This window comes from Elgaria multicarinata, chromosome 9, assembly GCF_023053635.1.
Source record: "Elgaria multicarinata webbii isolate HBS135686 ecotype San Diego chromosome 9, rElgMul1.1.pri, whole genome shotgun sequence".
NCBI lineage: Eukaryota > Metazoa > Chordata > Lepidosauria > Squamata > Anguidae > Elgaria > Elgaria multicarinata.
The window spans coordinates 93378659-93390907 of record NC_086179.1 but is presented as its reverse complement, the minus strand read 5'-3'; the positions used below and the strand labels follow the sequence as shown (position 1 = coordinate 93390907).

Here is a 12249-nt window from a genome sequence, read left to right as displayed (position 1 = left end):
TTGGGAGAGGGAGCCCTTGGATAGAATAGGCGGACTTATGGGTATCCCTCTCCTCTGGTTTTGTTGGCCAGTAGAAAATGGTACCTATCTATCTGTTGGTGTTTGTGACATTGGAGGTTGGCTTTCAGATTCGTAAAAAATTAATTTGATATAATGCTGACATTTTTGTCCTTATTCTGACATCTTGCCATCAAAGTTTATCATATTTATTTCACTTCTATACCGCCCAATAGCTGAAACTTTCTGTGCAGTTCAGAAAACAAAACTTAAAACCATAAAATACTGTAATACTATAAAACATATCAGAAACATGTAAGTTTTAAACAGAACAAAACCAAAGTTAAAAACCAGAGTGAAAGCCATAGTGCAAAGATCTAGAAATACACTAAGGGCCTTGCTAGACCTGGGTGATAATCCGGAGGAGAGCCGTCACAGCCGCCATTTTTTTTATTTTTAAAGAGCAGCAGCAGCGCAGGAGCCAGGACAGGTAAGTAGGGTTCTTTGTTTTGTTTTTTAAAGTCTCCTTCTCCCCTCCCTGGCCTCGTTCTCCTCCCCCCCCTGCCCTCCCGCAATGTCTGATCCCCGGCCCCATTCTCCTTCCCCCCCCCGCCCCCCATGATGTCCGATCCCCTGCCCGATGTCCCCCGCCCTGTTCTCCTCCCCCCCTGCAATGTCTGATCCCCTGGCCCAGTTCTTTCCCCCCCGCCCCTCCGCGATGTCCAGTCCCCCGCCCACAATTCCCCCCCCCGATGTCCCCGGCCTCCATTTCCCACTCCCCCAATGTCGCCGGCCTGTGATGGCCAGCACTGCCATGTCCCCTGGCCAGGGACTCGGCAGCGGAGGCCAACACAGGCTGGTGACATGGGGTGGGTGGGAAATAGAGGCTGGGGACTCAGCGGTGGTGGGAGCGCTGCGGGCCGTCTGCCGCTTTTCCCAGCTACTCGCATGTAAATGCAATAGCTGGGAAAAGTGGTGGACCGGTCCATACGCACGCGGTCCTGGCCTCAGCCCGACCTGAGGCCAGGACAACGGGAAGAACCGCACTACAGGCGGTTTTGGTTAGCGCCGTGCCAGGGCGGCTCGACAGGGACGAGCACGGGCCTCACACTGCGCTAACCCGTGGTCTAGCAAGGCCCTCGGGTTTTTTGTTTTTTTTTTGGTTTTTTTAAACGGAAGGAATAAGAAGTCTGCTAAAATAAAAATAAGCTCTTCACCTGGCACTAAAACATAGGTGCCAGACTGGTCTCTCAGTCTGCCCCAGACATTAAAATAATGGTACATAGCAAAGAGAAATCAAACAAACCCCCCCTCCATGGTTAGAGCACAAATCATCAAAAATATTCTTTTATCTATTGAAAAGGAGAATTAGTATGTATAATGAATTTCCAGGAATAAAACAATGATGTGGGCACTGTAATAGCAGCAAAACCTGGGCAGAAAGAGCTTCTCAAAAAAGGGCCAATTGGGTCCAAATAAACCTATTGTGAAGGAGTTGACTTACAGCCAACAGGCCCAAGGGTCCCACTGGTCTGTGTATCCTATGCATCTATCACAAACATACCTATATGTTAGAATAAAGTTGCCTTATTTCTTTGACTTGAACCACACCTTTCTATCAAAAATGGCAGGCCTCAAAGCCTTGTGTGGAGTACTGTTTTAATGCATGATATATATTTTTACGTGAAGGTATTTGGTGATAATGTTACATACTTGGTGGGTGGTAATAGATTAAAGCTTAAGAACTGCTGGATTAGACAATGAGATTGGACCAGGATCCTAGCTGTTACCTATAACTGCAAAGATATGTAGGCAATGCCTGTAGAAAACTCTGAAATCAGAGGGGCAAGAATAAAAAGGGGGGGCATCCATTGCCTTGCATAGCTCCTTGCCTTTCCCAATGACAAGCAAAAGCAGAACGAACAATAAATGTTGCAGAACCAATTGTACAAATTTGCTTAAATTGATACAGGTTCTACCAGTCAGCTTTGTTTGCCACAGAATTTGGAATGCCTGGGCAGAGATTTCCCCCAATTTTTAACTCACAGGACACCCAATCCTACATGTAACATGACTCAGTATGTGATCTTTCAAGAGGGGAAGGAGTTTCCACACCTGTACTTCACGTTCCTGATGGCAAATGTCACTGGTATGGAAATTTCCCATCTATGCAATCTGGAATCGCCAGGTTATCAGCTGTGCTACAAATTACAGGGTGGGTGGCATGAATTCACCACAGGCATGCCTGTTCAAGCTGCCTTCTCACGATGGGTATATTGTCTATCTGTGTTCAATGAGGTTTATTCCCTACGCAGGATGCAACCCTATGCATGTTTAGATAGAAAAAGTGTCCTACAACTTCCAGCATTCCCCAGTGAGCTTGGTTGGCTGGAGAATGATGGGAGTTTTAGGATTTTTTCTGTCCAAACATGCATAGGATTGCACCCTAAGCATGTTTAGAATTTTAGCCTTTGTTTCTGTAAAAACAACAAGGTGTTCCATAGCACTGTAAAATAAAGACTAATACACTTTGACATGTTTTTATGGGCTCTCTGCAGAATTGTGATACACCAATGACTACCTCTTGTGTTTTCTTGACCTTTAGGCCACAGTGACCCAGTTTGCGTGGTTTATACAATCCACGGTGACTTGTTTAAAGCCATGGCGTGGGCAAGCATCTGCTGGGTGCTATTTGCCTAATCAGCTGCCCAAGCGCTGGTTGGAGGGGAAACAACCCTCCCTCAGATAACCCAGCAACAGGGCAAGAAATGACAGGAGATGGAAAAACTGAATTTTACCACCAATCCCAATTCATACTCATATATGTAAAACAAACAAACTTTATAGATCTTTTATATGCCACAATAAATGTATTAGTCTTTAAAATGTCACAAGATTCTTTATAGTAAACACTGCAACATACTAATTAGGCTACGCTTCACAAATAAAATTTCTGCCTACCCTATTTGTATACACCGCATAAATGACAACACTACCAGTCTTATTTCGAGCTTTTTCTAATGTAGTGATACATTTTTTAAATGCTGCATTTCATTTTCCTTTAGAGATCCAGAATAGTAAAAATATGCCATTCTACTGATTCTTGCTGGAGGCAACTGAGAATCAGACAAATCTTACAAACCATTTTAAAGCCCCAGTAGTTCAACTAAACTGCAATATTTGCCCTGCTTTATTCTCTGCCTATCACCAACATTACAGGCAAAGCTTTGATTCCACATTTTATGATTCCATTTTTTTATTGTCTTAAGCCCAACTACTGCATGTGTGTTTCCAGCAGATTATCTCTGGTAATCACTTTCTTTTCTGCAATGGAAATGATCTGAAAATTGCTCTTTGATAACCAAGGATGAGTTCGCTGAGGCCACGCTGCACAAAAGCTAGAATTGTGCAATTATCATTTGTAAAGAGAAACTGTTATCAAAGTAACTGCGGGGGGGGGGGGGGGACATATCTCCAGGACTTCTCCTGGAGTTGGGGAAATTTGAAACATATATTTCTCACACAGGAATTTTGCTATAAACCCTCCTGAATAATTCATGAGACTTGATTTAACTTCACAGTTAATTCTAGCTTTTGCTGCCAGAAAAAGAGCACTCTTCGGGTCCATCAGTTTCGGGGCGAGGGGGAAATGCAGAACTAAACATAGTTGGGGTGGGCAGGGGGAGATTCCAAACACTTTGATAACAAGATGCCTTTTGTCTGCAAAAAGTCTTCCCTAATGAAGTACAACAACCAGCTGCTCACATAATGGAGGGAACACAAAAGGATGGTGCATGCTCAAAGCTGTGCAGCATTTTATTCCCAAGGAGAGGTCATTTCACACAGTGACGCAGAAGGAAAGCTGGCTCTTGCCTCCCTGTATCACAAACACGTCGCAGTCACACATTTTTAATACTTGGCATCTACGCCTTCAGTGTTCAAAGCGCTTTCCAGAAACTACCCCAACGAAGAGTCTTGTGGTACCTAAAGACTAACTGCTTTACTATGGCATAAGATTGTGTTGTTTTTGCTGCAAGAGACTAATATAGCTATCCCCCTTCCCCACTTTGACATTCAGAGCAACTGTGCAAAAATCACAGTGCGTCAACACCCACCGCAGGCCTTTGCAACAGCCACCCCTCTGGAAGAGGATACATAATCACAGTAATCCTGACATATATTTTTTTAAAAAAAAAATTAGGCCAGTTTTATTATTATTATCCCCATATTGGAGCTGGAGCTGAGAGATAGTGGCTTGTTCATGGAGACTGAGAGAGTGTGTAGTTGAAATGAGATTTGAAGAGGAAGCCTCTTGAATCACTGTTCACTTTTTTCGTCATCACTTCTCCTGATACCTTTTGCATGTTTGCATATTTATTTAATTTCTACCCCACTTTTCTGCCCCCCCCCAAATGGTGCTCAAGGCAGCTAACAATAAAATACAGATTAACCAAATCTTAATTAATTAGCATAAAAACAAATACATTTAAACACAATTAAAAACACAATAATAAAAGAAAGAAATAGCACCAACCAATTAAAACCCCTTTTGGCAACAGAGCAGCTTACATGCCAAAAGCCTGCTTGAATAATAATAATAATAATAATAATAATAATAATAATAATAATAATAATAATAATGTCTTTGCCTGTTGGTGGAGGGCCAACAGAGACGGAGGCAGCTGGGTCTCTCTTGGCAGGGCCTTTCAGAGCTTGGGAGCAGCCACCGAGAAGGCCCTCTCTGCCCCAAAGATCTTAAAGCCCTGGCAGGCCCATATGGCAGAAGACAGTCTTTCAAGTAGTCTGGCCCCAAGTCATATAGGGCTTTATTGTCATTATCAGCACTTTCAGTTGTGCCCAGAAACAGGCTGTAGCCAATCAAGCTGTTGTAACAAGGGAATCATGTGCTCCTTTTAACTGGCCCGGTTCCCATCAGCACTAGCCAGCAAGGCAAATGGTCAAGGATGCTGGCAATTGCAATCCAAAATAACTGGAGAGGTACCAGGTTGGGGGAGGCTAACTTAACATATATTAGGAGCCCTTCTGATATTACATTTGAGAACATCTGGCTGTGAGACATGGTCCTGTTTCCTTCTTGAGCAATTCCACCAGGAGTGGGAAGGCCGGGCCGGGCCCTCATGGCCTCCAGCTACAAGTACTTAGAGATGCTTTCCCCAACCTGGTGCCCTTCACCTGTGCTGTACTTCAGCTAGCAACAGGCTGGGGAAGGGTGGCCTAAAGGGTGCTACTCCATTTATTTGGGGCATGTTGGGTACGAAATGGTGGATGTTTGTTGAGAGGAGAAGCTAAGTGATTGAGAATGCCCTAGGCGAGAGATAGAAGTGGGGGGGGGCATGGGAGGGGGCTGCCCAGGCACTGTTCGTGGGGTTATTGGTAAGCATCCATGGCATTGACTATATGACTGAGAGGACTATTAGCTTCATCCCACGTACCTGTTTCCCTCGAATTATCCCCTACAGTTGTTGTTAGCTAAATCACACCCCGGGTGGCAGCGCTCCTAAGATCCTTTGCATACCAGGCAAGGGGTTAAGGGGGGGGATGTAAAAAATCATTAAAAAATCAACGGATGACCCAATCCGATTCAAATTTGGTATGCCTAAAGCTCTCCTTAATATCTATTACTGTGCCAATTTTGATGTCTTTATCTTTAAAACTTATGCAGATGTAAGCATTTGTTTAATTGATAGTTTAAACAGATCAAATCCCGCTCCTGCGCCCCCAGTGGCCGCTCGGAAAACAACAAATGATTCGCTCCAAAACTAGTAGCAAAATAGTTCAGGTCTTTTGGCTTTAAAGCACAATTAAAGCAGGATGCCTTGGAGTGCTTCACAGTCAAAGCAGATTCTAAACTGGAAAACTTCAGAGTCCTTTGCACGCAATTCGCAGTGATTGCACAGTATAACGCTGGTGTGATGAAGCCCTTTATATGAGAGGACTGAAGAAATGAGCATGTTTTCTGCTGCTCTTATTGAGTTTCATACTCATGGGATTCTCTGCTGCCTTACTGTAATGACACCACTTTGAGAGAAGTTGAATTAATTGGTTTAAATTTTAATATTGATGCATTCTTTTGCTGTTTAAAATTTTAGTAACATGGATTAGTTACTGAAAGCTATGTTAGCTAAATGCGGATTAGTTTTGTGATAATTGTTCTTAATTTATGAAAGGGTCTTCTATGTTTGTGGGAAATTTAATTAGAATGTTTGTTAGCCAGCTAATGTGGATATAAATATTACATTTATGAAATGTGTTTAATAGTTTTGGTATATTTATGAATTTGTACATGTTTGTACCTATATATTGATTTGTTTTAATCATCATCGTCATCATCATAGTTATTACTCAACTGACTATAATATTCTCCATGAGCCACTGTGAGCATAATTATGGAGAAGCGGCATAGAAATATGCTAATAATACATTCGCAGCTCATTCTTCCAATGCTTGGGTAATGTCAGGAACTCCAAGCCACAGGGTGGGAATCCATACTACAGTTCCTTCCTATGCCAGTATTACCCAGGGAATGGCGGTGATACAAGATATAAACAAACAAATTATAAATACTCAACATCATTAAAATAATAAAACAGCTAATCAGAGAAGCTCAACAAATTCTAGCATACCCAAATCCTTTTGATATAAAAAAAAGTTTTACCAGCTTCATAGAATCATAGAATAGCAGAGTTGGAAGGGGCCTACAAGGCCATCAATGCAGGAATCCACCCTAAAGCATCCCTGACAGGTGGTTGTCCAGCTGCCTCTTGAAGGCCTCCAGTGTGGGAGAGCCCACCACCTCCCTAGGTAACTGGCTCCATTGTCGTACTGCTCTAACAGTCAGGAAGTTTATAAGAAATAAACCAGGCAAGCCAAAGCATCCTACCACTAAAATGGCCCTGCTCCAAATCACTACCAATTTAATTTAACCTTCGACAGCCATTTGATTAGAAAGGGTGCACAGCTCAGTGAAGAATGCAAGCCTTGCTCAAAGGAGTCCCAGATTCAACCTCTAGCTTCTCCACAGGAATCTCAGTTGGAAGGGCTGGGAAAGCGCCCTACCTGGAGAGCAGAGGTGGGTAGGAGGAGACTGGGCAAGGCTAGACAGGTCTGCTCAGGCCTCATGTAAGGTTGCTTCATATGAAGGGGTTCATTTTTGCAGCTACGAATCCTTTTATTCAATGAAATCTTCCATGAAGTCATAGTGGGTTGCCCTTCCCAGCGGCATATTGCAGTTCCCTTCTGCTTTATTTTCAAGGCAATTGCTCACCAGGTACAATTCGAGAACTGAAGATTGTGGGATAGAAATCTATCAGTAACTCAACAAATAGATTTATAGGCACCAGAGTGCTGAAAGAAGGGGCGCCTTTGGATGACCAGGTTAAATTCAGGCCGAAGACACAAGCAAGGTTGGAACCAGTCATTTTGTTGAAAATGCTTTCCTGTGATACCTGGAAAAGGAAATTCATACAAATCACTACGAACACACTACAAACACAAAAAATAACAGAGAGAGCCACATTGCCACAGTTCAAAACTGAATTTCAGGAACTATCCTATATCCCACTCCAAAAGCACCCTACCCACACTGTGGCTTACAATAAAATAAAATACACCTAAAATAATTAAGTCAGAAACAATACATGAAATAAAACAGCAGCACAAAGCATGGAAACAATCAGCTCCAGGAAAATGGTCCCATCATAGAAGCTTTTCCGACAAGAAAGGTATCATGAAGCCCTTAAATGCAAAGAAGAACACAAGCGCCAGGAAGCCAAGGAAAAAGTCGCTTTATCTGTAGAAAAGCTATAATATATGCGATACATGTTTTCTTCTCAGATTGCAATGTACGTTTCCGTTTTAAGAACATAAAATGCACTGTGTATAGGTTAGCACACAAAATTACACGCTGAGCTATATTTATGTTTGTTTTAAAAAGTATAGCTTAATTTAATTAAATAATAATTGACTTATCTCATTTGTAGATATGCTTGCATGGGTAATAATGAGATTATTAGCAGGGTGTTCAGTTAACGCTGGAAGAGGATGGTCCAGGGTTTCAGGGGTGGGAGCATTGGGACAAGACAACCTCAGTGGTAGAATCCCTTCATGTGAACTGTTCATTTGAAAACTAAAAGTGAGGACAGAGCATGGGTATCGAGCTTGCGTATGCCCCTTTTTCACTTTTAGCAGGCTACAGGGCTATATACTGCATAGTCCTAAAGCATCCTGTCTTTCCTTTACAAACTAGAAGAATCATAGAATAGTAGAGTTGGAAGGGATCTATAAGGCCATTGAGTCCAACCCCCTGCTAAATGAAAGAATCCACCCTAAAGCATCCCTGACAGATGGCTGTCCAGCTGCCTCTTGAAGGCCTCTAGTGTGGGAGAGACCACAACCTCCCTAGGGAACTGGTTCCATTGTCATACTTCTCTAAGAGTCAGGAAGTTTTTCCTGATGTCCAGCTGGAATCTGGCTTCCTTTAACTTGAGCCCGTTATTCCGTGTCTTGCACTCTGGGATGACTGAGAAGAGATCCTGGCCCTCATCTGCGTGACCAACCTTTTAAGTATTTGAAGAGTGCTCTCATGTCTCCCCTCCATCTTCTTTTCTCCAGGCTAAACATGCCCAGTTCTTTCAGTCTCTCTTCATAGGGCTTTGTTTCCAGACCCTTGATCATCCTGGTTGCCCTCCTCTGAACACGCTCCAGCTTGTCTGCATCCTTCTTGAATTGTGGAGCCCAGAACTGGACGCAATACTCTAGATGAGGCCTAACCAGGGCTGAATAGAGAGGAACCAGTACCTCACGCGATTTGGAAGCTTCTATTAATGCAGCCCAAAATAGCATTTGCCTTTCTTGCACCCCTATCGCACTGTTCAGCTTGTGATCTACAACAATTCCAAGATCCTTCTCGTTTGTAGTATTGCTGAACTCAGCTTCTCCCACCCTGAGGATTCTGCAGAGAATTTTCGGTAGCACCATTGTTCATTTTTCCTCCACAGTAGCCACAGAGTCCTTTTTGACTGCACCTAGCTTCCCAAGAGCCTGCTTGAAGTGCGAATGCTGATGCAGTTGGCATATGGAGCCCTTGCCAGTCCTTTGGCGCCAACAAGTGAACATCCCCACTGGCCACCGGTGCCAGGCATGAGCTGAACGGCACAGAGTCGACGCCAACTGGAAATCTTCACCTTCCCCCACTTACAGGATGTTTCAAATTACCTTGACCTTTCCAAATGTAAAACACTCCCTCAGATGTTGAAGATTAAAAGGCAGGGATCAGCAAAAGCCGCAGGTTTGAGCACCAAAATCAACTCAAGTCTGTACTTTATGTTAACAAGGGGCACTCAAAAATAATTCTATGTTCTACTACCCAATTACAGGAGACATCGCCAAGTACTTTTGCACACCTCATTAACACTTTGAGTGTGCTTGGCTGTTAAGAAGTGTATTGAAATGGCAGGTCTATTACTGGAACAAAAAGTCACTTAGATCCATAATGCTGAGGAGAGATATTTGTAGCTAAAATAATAGCAAATGAGGTGAGAATTTTCATAATAGCTTCTGGAGATTATATTAAGCAATGACAGATGAAGGTATCCGACTCATGCAGTGGTACTATATAAACAGATTTGGCTCTATTTTGAGGGAAACTGAGACAGAACTTAAGAATTGCCTTGATGAATCACACCAGAGCGTTTCTGGGCGAAGTACAAAGTGTTGGTTATCACCTTTAAAGCCCCACATGGTTTGGGTCCAGGCTACCTGTGGGATCGCCTTCTCCCGTACAATCCGCCCCACATACTCAGGTCCTCTGGGAAGAATCTACTTCAGTCAGAGGACCATAACCCAGAGGACCTTCTCTTCTGCTGCTCCCCGACTGTGGAATGGCCTGCTGGAGGAGACTCATCAGCTTGACAATCTTTTAGCATACAAGAAAGCTATCAAGACTGATCTCTTTGGCAGGCCTATCCAGTAGAATTTTAGGATATTTTAGTATGTTTTTAATATGCTTTTAGGATGTTTTTAAACAGTGTATTTGTGGCAACCTTGCAGCAATTGCAACATATTCCAGGGTGTTTAGTTCACTAACTATTGAACACATATAGACAGAATAGCAGAAAATAGGATAAGGCAAGTAGAGGCATGAACATATGTTACACTGTACAACTTTAGACCGTGGTATCCTTCAATAAAGCATCTTTTTCTACTGACAAATGGTTTACATTTTTATTTTCAACATTACTGCAAAAAATTAGTAATATTTATGTCCAGACATTTAAGGATGCAGCTTACAAATCAAGGGAAGCTTTAAAAAGTTAGTGAGAGAGACTTGTAAATGCATCTTTTAACCAGCTTAGTGGGTTGTTTGATTTTATTTGAATTTACATGGTACTTTTAGTAATTTATAGAGGGGGAATTATACTGCAGTTATCACTAAGGTCATTAGTCTGCTTTGACTTTTATTATTATTGGAGACAGCAGTAGTTTGAAACTGCTATTTTGACAATTAATATTCCACAGCCTTATTGCAATTTTTAGAATAAACATTTCATCTGTTACCAAAATAGACAGCTACAGAATTAAAGAGCAACAAACATGAGGATTTAATTCCTACTCACCATATGGAGAAAGCACATCAGAAACTTCAGAACAGCATAATTTTGCTCAGGAAGTCCATGTACAATTTCTTTGCAGCTGATCACCCGTAAGCTACTTTTCACACCTGTAAGAACACAGAACATATGTTATCTAAGCTCGATAGACAACCCAAGGGCTGTGGTGTTGCCAGAGAATATCAGCTTGCCTTCATTTTGGCCCCCACACATTGTCAGCTTGACTCTCAGGCCTCCTTTTTTCTGAAACATTAAATGGTAAAGGTAATAAAGGTGGACAGAAGGCATTTGCAGTTCTAGTTGACCCTCTCTATTGAAAGGGCTGGAGAACTGTTGGATTCGTGTGGCGTAACGGTTCGAGTGTTGAACTAGGAGCTGGGAGATCTGGGTTCTAGTCCCCACTTGACCATGGAAGCTCACTGGGTGACTTTGGGCCAGTCACTAACTCTTAGCCAAACCTACCTCACAGGGTTATTGTGAGGATAAAATGGAGAATGAGGAGGATTACGTACACCCCTTTGCGTTCCTTGGAGGAAAAAAAGGTGGGATATAAATGCAATAAATAAATAAATCCAAATCTCTTCATCTTCCTAATTCAATCAAGGCACCACTGTATCACTTAAGTATCTAGAGTTCTTGTATCATTTTTCAATTAGTACAGGAACAGACCCACCTGGACTTATGTGTCTCCCTTTGTCAAGAAGGATCAATATTCCTCTTTCCCTTTTGTTCACCTGGAACCTTTCAGTTGCTACTTGTTTTTATTAGTTGTATTTTTCTAAGACTCTAAGGGCTCATCTACACTATTCCACTATGAAAGCGGTATATAAAAGGCAGGAGCCACACCAAGCAGGATATAGCGGTATGAAAGCAGTATATGGTCTGTGTCAATGGGCCCCAACAGTTGTCAGTGCACTTCAATACCGCTAGAAAGCCGTCGTGTGGCTCCTGCCTTTTCTATACCGCTTTCATAGTGGAATATCCTGCTTGGTGTAGATGAGCCCTTCCTGTTCTTGAAGCCCTGCGCTCTTCTTGCTTTCTTTTGGATCCACACCAATGCTGAGGACCCTCATTTTCCCTCTCTTTGGTGTGCTTTTGGATAGATCGTAATAAAAAATAGTTATACATTCTGAGTTTCTTCTCCGCTCTCCATTTGCCATGATTTCTCCTCTCTCTCTCCCTCCCCTTTCTTTCTTTCTTTCTTTCTTTCTTTCTTTCTTTCTTTCTTTCTTTCTTTCTAGGGTTCCAGCTCCTACCTCTTCCCCCTCTCTCATCTCCTCCCCACAAGCTGAAGCAGCTGCTGTTGGCTTGCTGCTGCTTCATATTTCTCCCTTTCTTCATTTTCCTCCTTCCCCTCTGGGACACAATTTCAGTAATTTACCTTGCAATTTGCTTTTTATTCAACTTTATTAATAAAACTCTCCGTTTTCTGAAAAGGTTTGGGCCTTCTCTCTGTTATTTCCTCCTGGGTACCTTTTGAGGGCACTCTCCTATGTAAAATTTCTAAAGTTATGCACTGTGCACTTCTCTGTATTTGGTAAAATGCTCTAGTTTCTGGGCCACCTCTATCAGACTGATAGCAGCCTGCTCTCTGGCAGGATACAGTCAGTGCTACAGAAGAAAA

The 12249-nt window shown here is 42.6% G+C and overlaps 1 protein-coding gene across 3 annotated transcripts in view; it reads right to left on the bottom strand.

The window, feature by feature from the left end:
* Nucleotides 1-858: 858 nt before the first annotated feature.
* ARHGAP8 (Rho GTPase activating protein 8) overlaps nucleotides 859-12249 on the bottom strand; it is a 50088-nt gene continuing 38697 nt past the window's right edge. For all 3 annotated transcript variants that reach the window (XM_063134336.1, XM_063134337.1, XM_063134338.1), the window contains 2 exons: nucleotides 10632-10735; nucleotides 859-7463 (listed from right to left, as the gene is read on the bottom strand). In XM_063134336.1, coding sequence (XP_062990406.1) covers nucleotides 7266-7463; nucleotides 10632-10735 — 302 coding nt within the window. In that variant the 3' untranslated portion in view covers nucleotides 859-7265. The remainder of the gene's footprint in view (nucleotides 7464-10631; nucleotides 10736-12249) is intronic.